Source organism: Oreochromis aureus, linkage group 5 (genome assembly GCF_013358895.1).
Source record: "Oreochromis aureus strain Israel breed Guangdong linkage group 5, ZZ_aureus, whole genome shotgun sequence".
Taxonomy (NCBI): Eukaryota; Metazoa; Chordata; class Actinopteri; order Cichliformes; family Cichlidae; genus Oreochromis; species Oreochromis aureus.
In genome coordinates this window covers 14,902,732-14,925,810 of record NC_052946.1, presented here as the reverse complement: position 1 = coordinate 14,925,810, position 23,079 = coordinate 14,902,732, and the positions used below count along the sequence as shown (strand labels likewise).

The window sequence follows — 23,079 nt, the reverse complement described above, 5'->3', positions numbered from 1 at the left end:
GTCCTCACCCAGTCCACAATGAGGATCTTGCTGACGCTGAGTTTCTGCTGGAGCTGCTTGGCAGCGATGGCCACAGAGTTGAAGAAACAGAAGCCCCTGTGGACAAACAGACAGGAAGAGTGGCAGCCACATGTCTTTATCACGACATCTTCACTAAATTAATATCACAGAACCACCATATGGACCTTAGGAACCTCTAAGGAAAAGCTCCAGTTATCATATGATGGCTATTTAGTCCAGGCTGCGACAGTCACAGCGCTGACTCCACCGTGAAAGTCACAGAGGGATAATCCTGCCACGTTAATGTTTACAGCAAATATTTGAGAAATGAGGACGTTTCAGTTCGAGTTGTTTCGTCTGCTGACAAACAAAAATGTTATGCTGAGTAGAAAATCTCACACTCTTGAGAAATGCAGAACCCACAAATTCTGTGACAAATAGACAACCAAGGTTATCAAAAATAAAAAAAAACAACAACCCACTCCTCATTCCAAATGATAGTGCAGCGAGAGCAGCGGGCAGGACGTGTGAGATCATTTTAGAGAAATGAACTCACAACTCGGTGCAGCCGTTCCCTAAACACTCACTATCCGCTATAAAGGTATGCAAAAAAAAAAAAAGTGTTGATGTAGGAAAAACAATGGAGGAATGTTGGAAGTGTCAGTGTCAGCATGGGTCGTAAAGTGTGACTGTCTCCGTGAACGGTATATATTATAAGCTGTCTAAACTTTGCTCATCAAGAAAAGTCATTATCATCCCATAAATAACCAGTGACAAGCACTGCTGAGCACACACACACACACAGATACAGATTCACACACATACACAGAGTCCCAGCTGAATGTGGTTACTTGGCTAATGCCTCTAATCAAAGACTGACACAAATTCATGCACGCAAGTATGCACATCCACACAAAGACCCACATTTACTGTGCACGCACATGCACACTGCTCTTCTGAGGTGCTTTGCTTTGTGTCTTGAAAGCTTAAAAGAAACTGAGTGGAGGAGGAAGTTTGCCTCGGGCGTCGAGCAGGTAACACACAGCACAGACTCAGACACACACATACATTAAGGTAGAGAGAGCCGGGCACTCTGTCTCTCTCTCTCTTGCTCAGAAGTATAGCTGGTTTGCAATAAATCCTTTGAAACACTTTGCAGGCCTCCTGGCTCCTGGTATGTGTCCGTGTGTGTGTGTGTGGTGTGTGCGTGTACACTGCTGTACTTACAGAGGGGAGGAATGGGTTGCATGGTGTCCAGGGGGCCTCACAACTGCAAAGCCATTCTGTAAAACAGGGCAGAAAAACCTTCAACACTTTGCTGCTTTTATAACGCCAGATCTCCACACATGAAAAAGGTTCACGTCTTTATGTCGTTATAACCAATAGTGGGTGTTTTGCCAAGGTTTGCAGCACATTATGGTGATAGACTGCAGTTTTGAAATTCTTGACAAAGCCCATGACATTGAGGTATGTGGTTATAAAGACACACCTTCAGCTCTCTTTGTGCCACCTTCAGTGCCAGGTCTGTGACACATCCTGCAGCAATGCGGGAGGCTGCTGATGTGTGATGTTCGTTCCAGACTGTATCAATATCCACCTGTCAGAAAAACAACGGGAGATGCTTGCAGTCAGTTTAAAAGTCAGCTACAGATTTTAATCCGTTATTTAATTAAAATGATTTCTGTTTGACTGGTTAGAAAGTTCCTGCATGTAATTTAAACACATCCTTAAAAAAAATATAATACGTTTTCGAGTCATTTGAGCATTGGCTTATTAAACCAAACTCCTGTCTGGCCAGTTTTCAGTATTTTCCCTGCCAGCCTAAACAGAGACCATCACTTGGTAGTTTAAATACATTAGATTTTGCTCATCTGCTAAAAATAACCTCAAACTTCTGTGTGCATTATGCCATCCATTGTTTAGAGCCTTTTCTTTGTACATCGACTCCTTCTTTGTTGTTTCTACTCTAAGTTTTAAAAAAAAGTTTCTATGGTACTTGTTTGTCAGAAGTCATTTATTGGTGGCGTGATGCTATACTGCTGGGGAACAATGAAATCAGAGGAATTTCTTTTATCACAGACTTTGCCATCTTGTTCCAATCACCCCTCTTCACCAGAGCAGCCAAAGGCTGGAAATCCAGGCAGATCAGTTCTCTTATCAACTGACACCCAGCCCCCTTCAGCTTTTCCTCGTCTCCTCTCCTCTCCTCACAACTTTTCTTATAGCATTATAATCAATGTTCCCATGTCATTCTCCGCTTTGTTCCTTTTCCCATAGTACATTGTTACATTTAATCTGCTCTGGTCTCCTACCATTGTTTTTCTCTTAAATTTGACTTTTCTCTATCCGGATACTCTGTTTCCCCCACATCCAGCCACTTTAAAATCTTTTTTATGCAGTCTTTATATTATCTTTTTTCCCCTCTCCTTTTCCTTTTTCTCACATCTCTATTGTAGATGCATATGCCATGAGCAATAACGACGTATGCAATGTCCTACATTTGTATAATTTAGATTTTAAAGTAGCCAAAAACAATAGCAATTCCAATTTGTAGTCTTCTTAGCTTAACTGTGTAATGAGGCATAATCACCCATGCAGTTTTTGTTGTTCAGCAATGCAATTAGATAAGAGAAAAGACTCCAAAATGACTTGTTTAATTTGTGTTCTTACGTGTGTGTGTGTGTGTGTAACACCTACCCCAACCCCTCCACATGGTAACATCAAAAAAACATGTTGAGACAGGATTCCTGCAGGGGATAATGTATAACACTCATGAACATATTGTTATCATTATTATTATTACAATTGCGTTATAGTGATTGTGTTCTTCACTTTTGTTATTGATCTTACCAGCGAGTTTGCGGCTGTCCAGCTTGAGGCGGTTGAGCGGGTTGGTGCCAAATAAAAGTACGTGTTTTTCTGAATGGACTGACTGCAGCTCTTCTAGGGTTGCTTTTCTACTGCGGATGCGCTAGAAATAGAAGTATACAGATATATACATTTAGACTGCATGCTGTGGCCATGGGGTATGCATCTGTAGGATAATGTGCGTGCACCATACCTCACACTGACTCCTTAGGCCCCTTTCATGCAGTCTAGACCAGATGCTCTGGATCCTTCCTGCATGCTCAGCGTGACGGCTGTTGTCCCCACAAATACACTGGTGCTTCTGCATCTGACCATCATATGCTAAACCTAGATGCACACACATGCAAGCACATCATTTGAACATATCGTCCCTCTTCAGTAATGTTGTAATACCATCATCATATCTTGTAATCAAATTACATCCTCAGGTAGTTGGAATGCTTCTTTTAATGTTGCTGATCAACTGTCACTCACCTGTGGTGAAGCGCAGCTGGGTGTCTGTAGCAGGGTTGGATAATGACATGGAAGGTATGGTGGTGGGTTGATGTGAAGCAGGAGGCAGGGAGGTGGAGGCTGGGGAGGACCGGGACCGACTGACAGGCTGGTGAGGCCAAATTAAGGATGGCACACCCATCGGATCTATCTGCAGACTTGGTCTAAGGATCACCTGCCTCTGCTAGAACAGTGGGTGAAAAGAAGAACAGATAATAGACAAGGAAATTTAAGGATTTATCAGCAGCCGCACATAGTAAAGACTCCCTGCAGGAAACCTGTCACATACACAATGTTCTAAACTCAAATAAGAGTTTAACATATTGTGTATTTAGTGTGTTTATTTCTGCTTCTCTAAAACAGACTGTTGATAAAGAAAAGTGAGCTCTTCCAAGAATACTGAAGTGATACTGTAAATCAAAGTCTTCTGCTTGTATTAGTAAGGCAACAGTGCCTCCTGATGGCAAAAAGACGCTCCATTCAAAAGAATTCATTTATGTTACAGATGCAAGATAATGGCAATCATAATACTGTCTGCTAATCTGCTAACTAATACTCAGGCATTAGTCGACCAGAAAGGGGTCCTCATGATAAAATATGTTACTTAAGGTCATTAGAAGAGATTCAATGATTCATGCTTCAGTAGTGAATAAAAAAATAAGAATAATTTCTTTGTGTGCACATGTAAGAGTGACTTTTTAAAATCTTTTACCTGATTGAAAGAGTAGGAGGGCTCAATCAAGCTCTCCCGGGAGGAGGTAGTAGACTCTGTGTCGTACACAGAGTCTGTGCTGGCATTGCTCTGTCTCCGCCGATAGTCATCCTCACAAATTGAGCCGGGCTCTGAGCCGCACACAGAACCTGTCCCCGAACCTGATCCCGATCCAGTCTCCTCTAGGTCCATGTCCTCTGATGGAATCTGTGTCAGAGGAAGCCTGTTATCTATCTTTTTTCCCAGCTCACATAAGCTAGAACTTTTACAGTTTTCAATTCTCAAAATAAGGACTCTCTTTAAGACATATTTCAGTAAGACTGATCATGGAAAAGGAAATCCAAGCAGGTGCACACAGTGGTCATTAGTCAGTCTGTTAGTACTAGATTATACTTCTTAAGAAATGAGCCTCCTTTCACCTTGCTCAGGTGTGAATTCTGCTTGAATCTCTCCCCCCCGCTCCTGTGGTAGTGCTGGTTCAGCGAGTGCTGGATGTGTGGGTGATGGCTGGTTTGCAGAGATAACTGTGAGTGGCTGTAGGGTGGCGGTTCTGAACGTGTTCGCTCCAAAGGTTTGTGACCTTCTCTTCTGGACAGAGAAGACAGGTGAGGGTGCTGCTGCAGAGGGATGGTGCTCAAACCAGGAACTGCGGAGAAGAGAAGAAATGCAATATTTTAGAAGAGGTGAAAAACAAGAAGGCAGGAAAAAAAAGTCCAATCTAAATCGATTCTTGTTATTGGACTCAACTGTAGAAGGATGAAATATTTCACAGCTGTATTTCATATTAAAAACACTTAAAAAGAAAAATATTGAGAGCCATGCATTGCTTGCATGTAGAGCAGCACTTACAGTAGAGAGCGCCCTCGTGCCATTTTGAAAAATGATGCAAGAGAAACACAGCACAATGCAGACAAGGTATCGATCTTCTCTCGGTAGAGTCTCAGAGACCTCTCACAAACACACCTTTTTAAATGCAGTCATTTGAACTTATTTTAGCATCAGTAGAACGAGTCAGGATGGATCTGATGCAAGTCAGCGTCCATTCATAACTAAAGCTATGTGTACTTAGAATGGCAGACATTTATTTATATTCTTTTACGCAGATTTTTAGAACTGTGCGTCTACACTACCCTACTTTATATATCTCATTCTTTGGGCCAGACTTCCTCTTCCATTATCAGTCATGAATGAATGGAGTCGTTGCCTTATTTCAGCATTAGCATATGAAATAGCATTTTTTTTTAAACCAAAAAAACAAACAAACCTTGGGTTAAGATAACAGTAAAGAAGAAGCACAATTTCTCACAGGGTGAAACTGAGACATTCACTACAGGAATAGAAGAAAAGGAAATGCTCATTTGTTGCGCTCAATTCAGAAATCATGGATAAAAGAAAAACTATGGAAATAGGTAATTAAATCTCTGTGCTTTATGTGTTACGTCATCATTATTTCATATTTTTACTGACTGCTATTTTTAGAAAAAGTAGAATGCACTGCTGTTTTATTGTATCTAGAATTCATATGTACATACATTTACTTACATTATATAGATAACACAAACATAAAGTCTGTGAACAACCATCCCATTGACTTGCCATTGAGTAAGCAATGCAAAGGAAGTGTGTTCAATATGCACATTGAGGTATAACAGGAATACAACTCACGAGAGACAAGCTGGGGGCGCAGAAGCCTGGTTTGTGGATCCAGTATGAACACAGGCTGTAGCCGCTGAGAAAGAGCTGGACTGCTTTCTTCCAGAGGCAAGTAAACCTGATGGAGACCAGATACTGCCAATGGCCTTGCCTCTCGCAAGTCAGCCTGGGGAAAGAGAAGAGAACAAAAGACGAGAGGAGATGACAGGAAATGCTAAAGCAATCATTAGTAATTTAATGATCCCTCTTATGGTAGTCTAAAAATGAGAAAAACTGAGTATTAATGGATAGTTTAGGGGTTTGACAGCCTGTCACAGTGCATAGATGGACTGCTCAACAACTGTGTTATCGTAGTCAAAAAGGTGGTAAATTACCAAGAGAGACTCACAAAATATAGAAGCCGCACACAGTTCAAGAAGGAAGTGAAACCACAAGTTTCTATAAGTGTTCATGTGTGCAGGCACTATTTCAGAAATGATATCGCACTTGAATACAAATAGATCAACAGTATGAATGTTTATCTATGCAAGCTGTGTCCTTTAAAGTGGTGCTAGTTTCAGGAACAGGAGCAGCACAACCTCAATATTTTATGCATTGATTCTGGAGGAAGTCCTAGCATTGCTCACCTGTGCAGGAAGTCCAGCAGTGATGTTGGGGATCGCAGGGGGATTGGAAGGCACGGTGAATCGAGCTAAATTACCATCCTTCAGCAACAACCTCTGTGACTGAATGAGGAAGGTTTTTTTGGTTACATTTTTAACATACTATTGATCTCTAAATATATCTATTTATCTGAACCTGATTGTAGTAAAAGTGTTATATACAGTACTATAAATACAGTACTATCAAAACTAACAAGTCAAGGATAAATATGTTCAGCATATTGAAAAGAAAACTGCACAAATTTATTTTGACATCGGCTATTCGGCTATAGATGTGGCACCTTAAAGATCAGAATAAAGCATTTCAGTCCTTCAAGTGTATATTTTTCTACTTCTCAGAACAGAGAGAAGTTGGATGTACTGTTTAAATTAATCCATAATGAAAAGTTTAAGAGAACCTTGTGTATGGTTAAATAATTCACTGAGGATTCACTGTGGATTCATTATATGCTAAGGAGGATAAGAAAACCTGCTAACTGTACATATATATATATATGTAAAATGGCTTACCTCATGAGCCAGTGGTAGCGACCCATTATCTGAATGGAGGCTGTCATTTGGAGAGCTGCACCCTGATGCTGGATTGCTGCTGCCACTCTGGGAAGAGTCTGCACGACAGAATGGAAAGAAACCTATGAGGCCCACCAGTATCAGTTGCTTACGCCATAATGGAAAATTTATCAAGCTGTGCTGAAATTTGATGGCGTGCGCTTCTGGAAGGTTAAAAAGGCGAGATCAAAGAAACTTTAACAAGAAACAGCTAACAGAGCAGAAGAATGAAACTTTGACAGAGATCCAAGTGAATGTAAATAGTGTACCCAGAGTTTCGGGCCTGTGCTTGACTGCAGGAGGGGCACTGATCTTACGCTGCAGCGGGTTTGGCCTTGTGGTGATGAGTTTCTTTAACTTCCACTTCAGCGTGGGCTCAGACACTGCACACACACACACACACACACACACACACACACATGTGAAGAAATGGGTACACGCAAACACACAAAAAAATTCCATAAGCTCTCATCAAGAGTAAAGAAAGGTACTTGTAGTTCTCAAACTCACATTAGTATATCATTGCTTTATGCATTGGCTACACCGGCAGGAAAGCACCTACTCAACAACGCTCACACTATAATGGCGTGCTCAATTTCTGTACCATACCCCCACAAAACAAATACCTCAGCCTTGGACAAGAGAATCAAAACGTCCATTGTATACATTGGTCAGTCTCCAATAAACCTGAATAAAGTAATCAACCAGTGGCTGACTCAAAGTGGATAAAAGAAAAATTTGTGTTGTCACAGAGCCAACAAAAGCACTGGAGGGTGTGTGTGTGTGCGCGCTGATGGTTCTAGGGTAACGCAAATAAATAATGGTACGTTTACTCAGAGAAATGTAGAGGAAGGCGTGACCACTCTCGCTCTCATTCACACAGTGATGGAGAACTGCTCTGGACTCTCACGCGGTTCATTTTACACATACCTTACCAAGTTATATAACCACTCAGGTCTTTGTGTCTTACTGTATCTATTGTTTTTTTTTTGTTTGTTTTATTTATGGCTGTTCAACCTCTCTCTGGCCCTGCAGGGCTGATGTAAAAATGAGTTTCCTTCATCTCAATGCAAAGGCAACGCCTTCTCTCCCTCACTCTTTCCATTATTTGGACAGGTCAGTGACAATGAAGACAGGTTGTTTAGACATTAAGTATTAGCATTGCAGGTGATTTCAGTCTAGCAGACTTAAAATTTAAAATCACATGACCTCTACAAATTTAACCTCAGGGTGGGAACCACAATCTCGGACACGGCTACAGCCGCAGGAGTCTCACCTGTTCTTCTCAAAGCGCGCTGGTCACAGGGTGTAGGCTGAGGCTTTGGGGACATATCAGGAACCCGGAGCCTTGTGACCAAAACAAAACAACAGACTGCGTCAATTTTAAGTAACCACAATAAAGTTTTTGCTGAGCTTGTGCTGTGTTTGCATTTGTTTTGTGTTTGTATCAATGAAAAATCACTGATGTCTCTCACCCGAATCCTGGGGCAGGACTGGTGTGGTTGGGAGTCACTCTATCATGGGTTGGCTGGCTCTTCATAATTATGTGTTCCCGAAGTTTCTGCTTTACCAGGGGACTGGCTATAGCACCTGTCAGGAAAAAAAAACATCATACACAGTCAAAGGGCAGGTAGCTATATGTCTGAGAGCGTAGATGACAATAAGAAATAATAGTGATTTAGTATTTAAATAGTCTAATTACAACTGTTTTCTATTACAACTTCCCATAAAGCAGTCAAGAAAATTTAGAAGTAAGAGCCAAGATCCTCTTTGCACTCTTCATTTCCTCTACATTGTAAAAATAAAAACGCTTTCCTAAAACAAGCTTGTTTGTTTGACTTTGGTTTGATATGAGTGCAAATTTCCCTGGAATCTGAGAATACCTCACAGTACTGCTGGAAATCCCCATCTTTTTCAGTAAAACATACAGTGTGCTATGACTCAGATGAAGAGCACGTAAACCACCTTATGGTTGCTTAAAGAACTGATGAAAACACATGACAGTGTGGAGAAAACAGAAAACACAGGACTCACTCTGCTCGTTTTTACTCTTTTGAATCAGCTGATGTAGCTCTTCTCTTTTCTCCTCACTCATCTCTCTTTGCCTTTGTTCGATGTTATACTGACGGAAAAAACACAGAGAAATGCATTTTTAAAACCTACACAAGCAAAGGACAAAAACTGCAACTGTCAGTCTCTGACAAGCACATAAATACATACATCTTGAATAAGATAGCTTACAAAAATAGAAAAAAAAACAGGATACTGAAGTGCTGCATCAGTCAGTTAATCTGTGACAAGTCTCAATAACAAATTAAATGCCGAGAAAATGGTCTGTTTATAGTAACCTAAATCTGCTTCTTACTCATTTCTGAGGAGTCCTGCACAGTACCTGGTTAAAGGTCTGCGGTGAAAGCAGTTAGCTTTTTTCTGTGGCTGATGTGGCAGGCCGTCTTTCTACCTTATAGTCACATAAATAAATGCCAGATGTGGCAATTCTTGAAAAGGGGCAAAATTTCATGAGGGTATTTGGTCTCTGTTTTCATGCACTGAATTTTGAGGAAACAGAAACTTTCAATGTAAAGATTTAAACTGGCTGATTTAAGCCAATGCACTGATCAATCCATGCTATGTCCAGTTCATGCTGAAGCTTCATTATGTCACCGTCCAGCTCAACTACGTGAGAACTGACATCTGAGTTTCACCTCACCTGCAAGTGCTGCTGGGAGAATTGGGCACAATGTTGAGGGGTGAGGGATCCCATGAAGAAAGGAGGGCGGGGGGCCAGCATGGCCGAATCTGGGCCTGGATGTAACAACCTGCGGGTCACACTTAGGTCCATGGGTAGATTCCCATTAACGGGCAAAGAAACCTGCTTACTGATGATCACATCCACTAAAGATGGAGAAAGAGAAGAGAGAGAGAAAATCATATTAGGTTGCTGACTTTGCAAATAGATACTGTGATGTAGGTAGCAGATGAAAAATCAGAAGGCTTCTCTTTAATATTTTTTGCTTCATCTACATCACTTCTTCTGAAGTTTGCCTGTCATAGAGAAATCATCACCACATTCAAGTTTTCCCGCTTCAAGTAAACTGCTCATTATCCAACACCAAAGCTTCTTCTGGCTGCTCCCTTCAGCACAAGGGGTTGCAATAGCGGATGGCTCTGCATTTGTGTCTCCTCCCGGTTTATACCGAGGTCATTTCACATGTTAGTCGAACGCACTCGGGCCATTCAGAAAGCACAAAAAGGAAAGATTCTTGTATATGCTGGGGTTGGAGATGCATAAAAGAAGTGAAAGAAACAGGGTGGGAAGTTGTATTTTAACGTTGTGCGGTTAAGGCGTTTGGATCAGGCACATGAATCTGTCGTCACCCTTTCAGGTTTTGCTAAAAGCGAAAGAAATAAAAGCCTAAATTTAGCACGAGCGAGACATCTGAATCGGGTCTCGGTGTCCTAATGAAAGACAGATGTCTTTTTAAAGGTGTGTGTATGCGGTGGGGGGCGGCACAAAGAGGTTTTGATCCATTTATGCACTCTTAAGGCCACCGAAAACATAAATATCATGTCTTATTTTACTTTCACCACAAATCATTTAACCATAGCATGCATGGCCCAAAGTGGGCCTGATGGTATGACCTAGAAAAGATAAAACACACATGGAGGCTAATTATAGCTACAAGTGAGAAAGCACCAAGCTGAAGTTTGTCTCACATTTTGCGATTACAAACCAAAGCGTTCACAATGCATGGCCACAGGTAACTTGATACTGTTCTTACGTTTCAATACAAGTGACACGGGAAACCAATGAACATGATGAGGAATGTTTCGGTACTGATACGAAAGCATAGAGAGATACAGTATGGAAGGAGACACCTTGCTCCCTCCAGGGTAAAGGGCAATAGGAGGGATGTATGAGGAGGAAATTTACTGAACCTGTATGTCTGAATGACTGTAACCTAAAATATTACACAACATTACTCACATAAGTCCTGTAAGTGGGCATTTTTTTCCTTCTTTCTTTACTAGTATATTGTGTTAAATTAGAGTAACTTTTGTGGAAAGCACAGTAGAGGGAGTAGCAAATTTCTCTCATGTCACAAAATCTGAGAAGATCTTCTTTCACTGCAGCTATTCAGTTGTTATAGAAGTTGTCAATTTAACAAATAGGATCACACAATGAAATCTACTACACTGATAACGCACCCTAAAAGATTCAGAAACACTGATTTCTCTGTCTTAACCTCCAGCGTGTGTTAAAATTAGGCTATTAGAATCAACAGCAGCTGCAGTTATTAGATCTAACTTGTGCAACAAAACCACCCCAAAACAAAACTACAGGCTACACAGTTCTTCTCGACTGGCCTCCATTCTCAGCCACAGCCCTACATCTGCAGACAGCCCAGACAATGTGGTTTGGCCGTCATTCCTCACAGCAATCCTGACTCAGAATAAAATAATCATGTGTGTGAAAAGTATTTTGAGTTGACAGAATTCCTCTGAAGAAAGAAACACTCCCACACTCTTATGACTGCAGGCTATGTGGCTCATTAACACATAAAGATAAAAAAAACAAAAAACAAATACAGGGTGGGAATTAATATTCAGTAAGTTCAATATAGTACTTTACAGTTTAAACCAAATGGTTTCAGTTCTGTTACCCTGCTTGATAGCAGAACACTGAGCTCACTATAACACTTTCTGTTCACAGGGACAGCCTTGGGTTTTCATATTTGTTGTATTGTAGAGAACACCACAAACACAGATGAGCTTTTGTGTCACGGCTAAAACCCACGACAGCAGTGCGGATAAAGATGGGACAAAAAGGTCTCTAGGAAAAAAAAATGAAGCCTGCATTTTTACAGGCTTCTCGCCCGTGCCTTACTGGAATTCTACCTTGCAAGGTAACTCAAGGAATCTGTGACACATCAGACAAAACTTAATCTCTGACAGTCAGAAATATCTGGGTCAGCCTCCACTGTCACCTTTGCGATAGAACATTATGCAACACTGTTAAAATTCAAGGGGCTTATATTCTTAAGCTTCTACTGTAATAATAAAGCAAAAGGTGCAACAGGAAGTACCAGTAGCTGCAGCACAGTATGTATTACAAGAAGAATGCCTGTGTGTTTTCAAAGGAAATCAGACAATCACTGGAGGAGCGGGCCGGTGGTGGTGGTGGTGGTGGGGACTCAGACAAACTTGCACACACGTACACACACCCACGCTCACGCGCGCGCACACACACACACACACCACACACACACGATCATCAAACGAGTGAGCTCCCCTGAGAAAGAGGAAATGATCAGGAAGCCAATCTCTCTTCTAAACAGAAAACAAACACCTGTGGCACATTTTTCATTTCGCAACAACCATACATCTCTGGCTTCAACTCACTTTCAACATCACCCCAATGTTATTTATATTATATTTACAACATTTACAACTTAAAAAAGCCAAATTTCCAAACAAATTTGTTGTTTTTTTACTGACACTGAAGCTGTTCCTTTAGGCAGCGTTACAGTGTGACTCATTATCTGACTTGACAAAAGAAAACAGCCCAGTAACCCCGTAATGTACATTTAAAGAGTTACCTAAACAGTTAAGGTTTCTTCTATGCTGACCCTGAAGGGTTCCAGCAGCTCGTGGTTGCTTTCTATCATATTACCAACAGAGCCTAAAAGAGGAGAAATAAACAGCACACACTTGTTTTGGTATGACAAAAGCAAGAATGGTTCAACGGTAAAGGTGTTTTTAGCCATCGTCGTTTGTCGCAATGTTTTATTTCTCACCCTAAAACAATGCAAGAGCTGCATAATTACAAGACAAAAATCTGGAGCACTTTATAATAAAGAGAAGTGCATGCCGATAAGATCTGTGTGCGTGCTTCGCTGTCTCTCTTTTCAGCGTTGTGCTGCTAAAAATAGACAGGGGACAAACTTCTGGTTTCTGTAATAGCATATTCGTTTCACAACCACCATCCTCTTTCTGTGGGCCCTACTGCAGCAACATGCTGATGCACTGACACACACACACGCGCACCTGCACACACGCATACACTTTACTGGAGCACACGCTCGCACACACACACACACACACACACACACACAGGCACACACTCACAAAGAAACAGTGACTTCCTGTTTCTAAAGTTAGTCTTCACCATAACATCCTCTTGGTTCATTTAGGCAAGCAGAAGCTGCTATTTTGGTTGAATGGCTTCTTTGCAGCTCAAGAGAGCTACAGATATCGTTCAGTAGTATTTATATTCACGCTGTGGCTAAATTGTGCTTTGTTTATTGCTGGGTTAGCCTGAACTCCACAGTGGTATTGGATGGAGTTAAGCCTGGATGTCACACATCATGTTAAGTGCTAGTTACTGTTACTATATACATAAACACTAGCAGCAGGCGTGAGGTTTATGCTTGGTTAAAAGAGCAACAAAGCAGAAAGAGCAGAAGTTCAGAGGAAAAATACATCGAAAGGAATAAAATAAACACAGAAAAAATGATATATGAATACACCGAAGCCTCAAAAATGCCAGCCTGTGCACTCACAATAGAAAGAAAATGACATCTTCTCCACCAAGCGGGACACCTTTAGCAGCCCCCACTCCTGCCACCTATCCCTCCACCCTCCACTGCCTCCCTTCCCCTTCCTTACGTTCATAGGAATCCACAGCTGCTGCACACATTCTGTCCCTCCACTTCCGAGCAGCTGGAGTATCAATCTCCTTATGTGTTCATTGTGTGTGTGTGTGTTTGTCCATCCTATACACCCTAAGATATTAATAGCTTGCAGTTGTTTCTTTTGAGTGTACACAGCAGGTCTTTGTGTTTGCATAAGAAGAGTCTGCTTGTGTGACAGTTGAGGGTGCATACACGGCTAACAGTGCTTGTGTTGGTGTATTAAGTGTATTAATAGTGCCCATTTGTTTCTGCTGAAGGAACACTGTGGCTCTCTGAGCAAGTTTCAGCATATGTAACCGTGCCAGTTTATTTTTAGTGTCACCTGTCATTTAACACTTGTGTTATTGTGTGTAATCAAGCAAGTGCATATGATTGAGGACAGTGCCGGTTTCTCCACATATTAATAGCATCGCACCACTTGCTTTAATGAGTGTGTGTCGTGTGTGTGAGAGAGGCTGTGTGTGCTTATATGTGTATTAATAGCATTCTCATCTGCCCACAAATGTTTCTGTATATCTGTGGCGTTCGTGCGTCTGGATCTCAGTTAGGCCGAAAAATGATTTGTCACATGAGCATATGTCTTGGGCAATATCAAGAATTTTCCCCTTAGAGATAGGCGAAATTGTGATCACAGTAGTAGCTGTGGACGTTGTTGCACGGCACAAATTTATAAAGTCCAGAAAATGCATCCCTGCTGTCAGCAGCTTCAACCTAATTTGAATTATATCAGTCCTATTGATAGATTTAATGTGATTTCTGAGTAAATTTCCAAACATTATCAGCAGATTGAAAATATTGGTTCATTGTATGAACAGTTGGCAGCTTTTGCAAGACAAACATCTAAATATAAAATAAATAAATGTCTTATAGGACAGAAATATGTTCAGGTATCTCTTATTGTGATTTAAGTTCAATAATTGGTATTTATTAGTGAATAAAGTTTACTTGCAGTAAATAAATTTGCTGTTGTGTGTATTTCTAGATGAGTTGATCAATTGTTTGGTTTTTGGTTAGCTGTCATGTCAACATTAAGATTTCCAAGAAGCTACAGCAGTGAATTTAAATTAAATCCCAAAGATGAGGGTATTCAGTCCTACTATGATAGAAAATGATGAAAAATGTAGGAAACTGGAACCATACAACTATGCATTTAATAACTGAATCCAAGGAAAACATGTTGAAATCTCTGCAATGGATTTTCTGTATGTCTGTGGCATATGTTTCATTATGAGATGTGTGTAATTATTTAAACATGCCCACAAAACTGAGTTGGTGGAAACATCTGGAATCACGATGGGTCCAGTTAGTACAGCAGGAGTGACGATTAGCCATTCGGCATCATGGGTGGGATTGATGCCATTGTTGTGTGGTTGTCAAGCGTTGTCATGCTGTGCGGCTCGACACAGATATTTTAAACAGCCCGTGCTCACTTTTTAAGCACCCCTAAGGCATAGCTACTGATTGAGAAACAGAACAGGCTTAACTCCTTTTACTGTGATTTGGTTCGCTCTTTAAACCCCGGCAAACCCAGTATGAACAGCTCTTTAGAAAACCACAACATAAGTCATGCATACCTGCATTTAACTTCAACAGGACAATAGCACATGCAAATATGTGAGCGCGTCTTTCTGTCATGGCCATCAGTGCTGCTTTGGCGACTGTTCCTTCAACACTCCACCATAACATAAGACTTCTCTTAGTGATGATGTGTTGCTGAAGTGGGGTGGGAAAAGGTGAGGGGTCTGCAGTTCGCTGCACATGGGAGGATATAACTCCCATCGTGTGATTCTCCAACTCGACTTCTCACAGACAAACAGACAGACAATTGTTGAAATGGTTTCATTATTTTTCTTCCAAGGCTTCCAAGAGGTCATTGTTTTTTGGAAGAGGGGGAAAAAAAGAGTAAACTTTTGGCCAAGAGTGCATTCATATGATTGGGATGAGTCTGAAATTTGCCTGAGGACACACACAGGACACACACAAATGCGCGCATGCACGATGTACCTCTCACTCTTAGGACTAACAATGAGGCTTTAAAGCTGTGAAAGGTGTTGGCTATACATACCACAGCGGGACAGACTACACACACATGTTTACATAACTCTGCCCTTAATCATGCAAATGAAGGCATGAACCACCGTTTGACCTGATGGGAGCACCGACTGACTTCCTTTACGTACTTCAAAAGAAAGTACTTCAATGACTGATCATCTGAGCATGGTCTGACTCAGATCAATAGTCTGCGCACCCCATCTCCACCCACAGACATTCATCCTACTCTGTAATCCAGATATTACCAGATGTTATGTGATGGAATGTGGCCTTTACACGCCCACACATGCAGAAATATAGGCAAACATCTTTTTTTTCCTGTAAAGGCCAACACCTGGCATAAGGCTGATTTGACTGAGAAAACAGGTTCTCATATTGACTTCCTACTCTAATTCACTCGTGTGTCTGTGGTACACTATGTATCGCTGACTGTTATTGCACACTAATAAGAAGACTATGTACACTGAAGGGCTTCTTTGTTTCAAATACACCCTGCAGTTAGTAAGAATAAGCTTACTGTCTTCTGGTACAATCTAGCTTTTTGCTGCTGCTTACGGTCTTTGATTGAACTTTGATTTCCCTATTACGCTTCATTTTATGCCCGTTCTTTCTCACAAACAAAAACACGAGTTCACATGACAAACAACAGAGTGATGGTCCTGTTACTGTTTGTTTTTTTGAGGAGCAGAGTGTATCAGTAGTCAGCTGAGCTGATCTTAAATCAGGAACAGGAAATGTGATCTGGGGCTCTGGCCAGCCCAGAACACTGTCCCTATTGTCAGTGCTCACACAGGGAAAACACTCGGGACTTTTAAAGGTTATCTGTCCTGGGAAAAGGTTAATATTCTCCTCCATAACTACCCTACAGGACAAAGAGACACCCAAAATGGATACTGGATGATGACCCTATCACTAAATATGTCTTTCTTGTGCCTCTTACTATAAATGTATAAGTTTATTTGCAATCAAGAGGGGTCAGAAAAAGGTTCTCTATCAGTGTTTGCTCAACCATTTTTAAACCACTGACGAAATATACTGGAAAGACGTGATTAATTCTGGTGGTGGAAGATCCCTAACTGGTCAGCTTAGTCATCAATGCAGTATGCAAAGCGAAAACAAAACATTTACATGGTCAGTTTATGATCTCAGCTTGATAAAATCAATATTATAGCTCCATATAGACCATAAATTATTTGCTGGTTGACAATGAAAATAAACTGGCGCCTACTGTGATAATCTATCCAGTGCCTATGATTCACGAAAAGAAACCAAACAACTAGAAAACAACAGTTCCTTTGTCCTGTGTGATAGATCTCTATCGCATCATCTCAAAATGAATGAACTAATTAGGAATTCAAGAGAAAATGTATCCACATCTACTTTGATAATCAAACACATGATCTTGGGCTCTTCAAATCAGGCTTTCATTAACGCCAATGGCTCCTATTATATTGTATGTCCCACTGGTTTTGTGGGAATCAAGTCTATGGTGACTAGCGTCCCCTACAAGATGAGCCAAACCAACTGGTTAATCGCTAGGAAAATGCTCTAAATAAATACAGTGATTTAGTATGTTTTAAACCACCATTTATTTCTATGACCCCCAATGCAAAGTGAAACTAGGCTTCATGCTGCAAAACCAAACAACACAACACTGACTGATATCAGCCCCCACCACAGAGAAGCTACTTAGACCAAAGTGTCACTGTCAGTTCATGTTTGCTGTGTGAGAAAAAGCTAAAGTTAAGTTGACTGCGAAAGGCCTCGGTCTACCATAGGCAGACAGTAACACAATTTCTACATCAGCATTGTAAGTGTGAATCATCTTTTCTTTTTGTTCTCTCTGCCATAGAAGGCCTAGTCATAGTGACTAACCCATGTGCTGCCACAGCCTGTGGGCTAATGGGAATAGTTTAGGTAAGGTGATAAGCTAACAGCAAGGCCTGGTAAATACAATATGATCAAAGTCTTTATTCGGGGATACACTTTTGTAAACACAAAGGGACATAGATGCGAGCAGAGAAATCTAAAAGGCAACAGAAAGGGGCCGCGGGGTGTAGGTGGTGTCGATTCCTCTGGCACGGCCCACATTAAACTAATGTAACTGTATCCCTGCAACAGCACTAAAGGCTATGACCTCATCCCGTGGTGAGAGAGGGAGCAAACCTGGACACATGAGACCATTACACCAGCATGGCTGCTGTGGGTGTGTATATGTGGGTGTGCTTTCATTTTCCCTGGACTGAAGGGGCTTGGGTGGGATTGAACTATTTTCTTATTCCACGACTTCTCTCATATTAAAGCACATCAGCCCACACTCCATCACACAACCAAACATTTGTTTCCTAGTAGTGAATGAGCAGTGGAGTTTGTCAGCTATGGGCAGATATAGATCCAACAGGAAATTCTACACTACCACTCACAATGAGGCCTTAACGCCATAATTGCACACTTATTTGCCCCATTTAACGCCCTAAAATAGTCATGTTGTCTGTCAGATTAGATTACCGGGCCACCTTTTGTTACACATTCAGTTCTTTGTTAAATACTTCCATAGCAGGGTCATGACCTCAACACATAGAAACTCACTTTATTTAAAATAATAATAACAGTAATTTAAGCAGTTTTTAAACATTTCTACACCAGCGTTTTTGTTTAAAGTGTATAACCATCACGGTCATGTTAGGATTTACACCTGCAGATTTTGGACTGAAGTCAAAAGATGGCACTGATACGGCAGTGCTTTTTGTTGTAGTTTTTTTTTTTTTTAACAGAGGAGCTGAAATTGAATTCACATTTTTACAATAAAACAGTGTGGACACAGTAAGTAGATCGGCTGACGTGCACAAGAAAGTAATAAAGTGACAGTGGAGACATTTTCAAGTTATCTTTTAGAACATTTACCACGTTTTCTAGCTACTTTTGCAGAACACTTTAAGAAAGTAAACACCGCCTACCTTTTGGAGGTGAAGTTCAAAAGCGACGTATTTGAAACTTTCAAAGCCACCGGTGGGAGTAAAAATCCCGTTACGAGGCAGCTACATCAAGTCGGGCGAACGTAAGCACAGTCCAACAGCCTATCCTCGTCATCTTCGCCGGGGTTTTTCCTCCGTTATTGTGACAGTTATCTGACTGCGCGAGGTAAAAATATCAAAAGCGACGGTTCCAGCCGTGAGCGCGCGCCGCTGTCTGAGCCGTACGTGCGTACGTACAGTAAAACATCACCTCCGCGCTCCGAAATGTCTCGGTAATCAACTTATGTAAGAGAAAGCGAGTGTGCACGCACTGCTTTCTATTTATCTGTCTCCTCCTCGCCGAGTTCGTCTGTCGGTGTTGAAACTGCTGATAAAACCAGCTGGAAGTCTCACTTTCATCCGCGTGTGTGCTGCTGGTGTGCGGGCTCCATCTGCTGAACTCCGCGGGGTAAGGGAGATGCGGATGTGTGTGTGTGTCTCTGTGTGTGTCTGTGCAGCGCACCTTCTGCTCTACATCTGGCATAAGCGTGAAAAAAATGTAGCAATATATCCACAGACCGTTTCAACATAGATTTATAATCAGTTTTAATCCTGTATTTGTTCCTGTATTTTAACAGTTTTAATCCTGTATTTGTTCCTGTATTTTATGCTATATTGCAAACTGTTGTGCTACAACACTCACTGTGTACACGTTGCTAGTACTGAGTTGGACCCCGTTTTACCTTCAGAACTGCCTTAAATTCTTCTTGGTACACATTCAGCAAGGTTTTGGAAACTTTCCTTGGTCCGTATTGACGTGACAGTTGCTGCAGATTTGTGAGCTGCTCAAACGTGATGCAATCTCCACATCCCAAAGGTGCTCTGTTGGATTGAGGTCTGCTGAGTGTGGAGGACAGTGAACTCATTGCCATATCCAAGAAACCAGTTTGAGATGATTTGAAGTTTGTGACATGGGGCAGGAAGCAGCCATCAGAAGATGGCTACACTGCTGTCATAAAAGGACTGACCTGGTCAGCAGCAATACTCTGATAGGCTGTTGCCAGTTGCCAAGATAATATCCTCTACATCATTATGCCACCAACAGCAGCCTCAACCATTAATACATGGCATGATGGATCCATGCGTTCATGCTGTTTACAACAAATTCTGACCCTACCATCAGATTAACACAACAGAAATCGAAAGTCACTATATTTTTCTAGTATTCTATTTTTGTTCTCTTTTAGTGAGCCCATTTGAAGTGTAAACACAGTTTCCTGTTCTTAGCTGTCAGGCGTGGCACCCTGTGTGGTCTTCTGCTTCTGGTTATTTCAGTTACAGTGTGGTACTTTTCCTTTGACTTCTGACATCATCAAGGCATTTTCAGTCAAAGACTAACTGGATCGTTTTTCTCTATTTTTTATTTTTGTTGATTATTCCCTGTAAACCGTAGAGATGGTGTGGAATAGATCAGCAGTTTCTGAAATACTCAGAAAAGCCTGTCTGGCACCAGCAAGACACTTCACGTTCAAATGGCCTATTAGATATTTGTGGTAATGAGCATTAAAACATGTGTACCTAATAAAGCGGTCATTGAGTGTATCTACTGTATACTGAGTGAAGGCTAGTTAAGTCAAAGTAGATGATCGTGTTCTGTGACTGTGTGGAAGAGTTGATCTCCATTCTGTTGTAGGCTAATGAGACTTCACCACATTCAATGAATTAGATCATCTGCTCCATAAATCTAAAGCAATAAACAGACAATCAAATGAAGAAAACATTTTCTAAATGTCAGAGTGACATAAACATTTTATGTTAAGCATATTAGTTGTTAAACCTAACAGTGATAACATGTCATGGCAGGAAAAGCAAAGGAATTACTTACATTTCCGTGTGCCCTTGCAAGACACGAGAGTCTGACAGCGTGAACACTGCAGTGACTGATTTTAATAATGACACTCGTGCTTTTCTTACCGTGACATGTCATCAGTCAAAAAAACTTGTAGCTACAGTCATCAGGCTAAAAATGGAAGAAAAAAAAAACACGCAGGCATCGTTACTAAGTTCCACTTCCAAAAACAGAAGAATGCAGGTATCGCAGTAGGTAACAGTTGACTGAAATACAATAGGATGAGTCACCACTGGTGACATAACAAAAGCCACGCTACACATCCCCACAGCAACAGCAGAATTTAACAATGAGTAAAGTGAAACCACCGTAACGTTGATTAACACGACCCCTAACGACTTTCACAATACATCTATAAAGATATAAATTACTTTCTGTGTTTGATGTGCAGTTATGTAGACACAGCAGTTGCTGATTTGCTGCAGGACGACAATGCAGATGAAATGTTGTTTTTGCCTTATTAATGATCATACTGTGCAAATAGTTAAACACTTATTTTGAATGTGTCAGTTTTATAGCAAATGCATCGTGCACATCTGGAGCAGTTTTATGTTATCTCACATGTAAATCTGACCATAGAAATGACCTGAAGCCATGAAAGTCTGTGTTTAACTATTCTGCTAATTTTACTTTTTAATTTGTCATCTGACCACCATGTGAACCTCACTGGACAGTAGATATATCACATTGTCCGTGATAATATCGGTATAATATAAAAGTAATAGATTGTGATATCGTTGCTACAGCAACACCGTGCGTTTGTGTTCCACGGTCCTCACAACAATGGGACAAGCCCAGGTATCTCTGACAGCAAGAGCCAAGCCTCCGATGATGATTTAGTACCTAAAAAAGGAGCTACTTGAACAATGCACAGAAAATTAGCAGAAAATTACTCCTGCTAAAGGTGCAATCAGCAAACTTGTTTCACCACTTAAACAAACACACACATCAAGCTGTGAAGCCGTGCAAAAGTCAGTACCATATGTCACCCCTCAGATGTTTTTATTTTGTTTCCAAGGAGCCAGAATTTTATTTAATTTTTTAAAGTGAGTCTTGAGCAATAGTTCTCCAGGCTTTCCAAGGTCTTTCAGAATTTTTCTTTGGACATTGGCTGATTTTTCCACTCATTTTCAATCCAGTCCTGATCATTTTCAGGTGAATGTTTGTTTTGTGTTTTTTTTTCTTAAGCCACGTATCACTGACCCATTCAAGCATAAAAAGGCACCTTTCACAAGAGATGAACCAGTGTTGTTTCTACGCATTGCAGACAACTTATCAAAAAACCGGTTTTAAATTGTGTCTTTAGGCACTTTGTTACTAGCAGCCTGTTGGAAAAATATACAATCTGTACCCATTTTTTTTAGCTGAATCGATGAAAAATGCCAAAGAGAACAGTTTAACAGGTATAAAATAATAATTTTGCACCAACAAAGTGATTGCCAAAGAACTATTAGCTGAAAACCCATCTCAGCATGTTGTGCAGTGTGTCCTTAAAGTGAAGGTAAAACAAAAAGAGTTAAAAAAAAAAATCCAGCAAAGACCTGAGATATGCATCTGGACCTTCACTTGATGCACTTGCTGTTCATTGAAGTCTTACCAGAAGCTTTCAATAAGTTTCTTATAGATAAGAAACAGGGAGTGAAGGCTGAGGTATGCTAAATTACAAGAGAACAGGGCTGAAAATCAGTGGCAACAGGCCTAACGGAACGAAAGGCAGCAATCATCCAAATAAGAGCTTTGAATGTCCTTGAAGGAGCCTGGAGAACTATTCCTGAAGAGTACTTAAAGGAATTATAAGAAGTCTTGTGTAAGAGAGTGGAGACAGTGTGGAAGAATAAAGGTGGCCTATTGAAATACCGACTTTCAAGCTCATTAGAATTGTACAAAATCTGTGTTTGCCTTTTTGCTGTATTTACATGTATGATTGCTCATGCTTCAATGAATCACTGCACTTATCTCCAATGTTCCTTTCAGCATATAAAGAAATGAGGGATGACTCAAGACTTTTGCCTAGTACTATACTAGCAGCTGCTGATATGTGACCCAAAAGTACGCAAATGACTCAGCCACGCATCGCTAACTGCACTCGATAGTTGCACTCCATGACCTGACGAGCAAATCGTGGATGGAAATTAGGCTCCTTAAGCGTTATAAAGTTAAGTATCTTTAGTGATTAAACTAAAAAGTCATGTTCTTGCTTTCCTTAAAATTTCCAGGGAAATTCTCAGTAGATTCCCACTTTGATAGTTTATTTATTTACATACACTCATAAATGCTGCTGTCCCCGAGCTGTAAGCATCAATAAAACATCGTTCAGGAAGTTTTTTCTCTATATCATAAAAAATATTATCGAGAATTTTCTTGAAATATCTGCAGCTATGTCTCTATCTCTCCTCTCCTGGACACCAATATGCTATTTTATTGCTAAAAATACTCACACGTTCTTTTGCATCCATGCTCATCCAGATTAAGTCAGCATAACTGGAAAGCCTAACATAAACTAATCACAGAGAGAACAACTGATAACTGTCAG

At 40.8% G+C, this 23,079-nt stretch overlaps 1 protein-coding gene across 3 annotated transcripts in view; it reads right to left on the bottom strand.

Annotated features, from left to right (window-relative positions):
* Positions 1–23,079, bottom strand: part of LOC116326441 (histone deacetylase 7-like) — a 39,027-nt gene that overhangs the window by 10,648 nt on the left and 5,300 nt on the right. The window contains exons 1-18 of one of the 3 annotated variants that reach the window (XM_039612410.1): positions 18,641–19,059; positions 9,647–9,831; positions 8,971–9,058; positions 8,412–8,526; positions 8,213–8,283; positions 7,206–7,319; positions 6,898–6,995; positions 6,352–6,450; positions 5,738–5,891; positions 4,492–4,718; positions 4,073–4,279; positions 3,343–3,544; positions 3,062–3,195; positions 2,851–2,971; positions 2,698–2,747; positions 1,490–1,597; positions 1,228–1,283; positions 9–96 (exon numbers count right to left, since the gene is read on the bottom strand). In XM_039612410.1, the coding sequence (XP_039468344.1) occupies positions 9–96; positions 1,228–1,283; positions 1,490–1,597; positions 2,698–2,747; positions 2,851–2,971; positions 3,062–3,195; positions 3,343–3,544; positions 4,073–4,279; positions 4,492–4,718; positions 5,738–5,891; positions 6,352–6,450; positions 6,898–6,995; positions 7,206–7,319; positions 8,213–8,283; positions 8,412–8,526; positions 8,971–9,058; positions 9,647–9,778 (2,064 nt within the window). In that variant the 5' untranslated portion in view covers positions 9,779–9,831; positions 18,641–19,059. Of the gene's footprint in view, positions 1–8; positions 97–1,227; positions 1,284–1,489; positions 1,598–2,697; positions 2,748–2,850; positions 2,972–3,061; positions 3,196–3,342; positions 3,545–4,072; positions 4,280–4,491; positions 4,719–5,737; positions 5,892–6,351; positions 6,451–6,897; positions 6,996–7,205; positions 7,320–8,212; positions 8,284–8,411; positions 8,527–8,970; positions 9,059–9,646; positions 9,832–18,640; positions 19,060–23,079 lie in introns of those variants that run through there. The other 2 variants (XM_031747754.2, XM_031747753.2) reach the window with 2 other exon arrangements.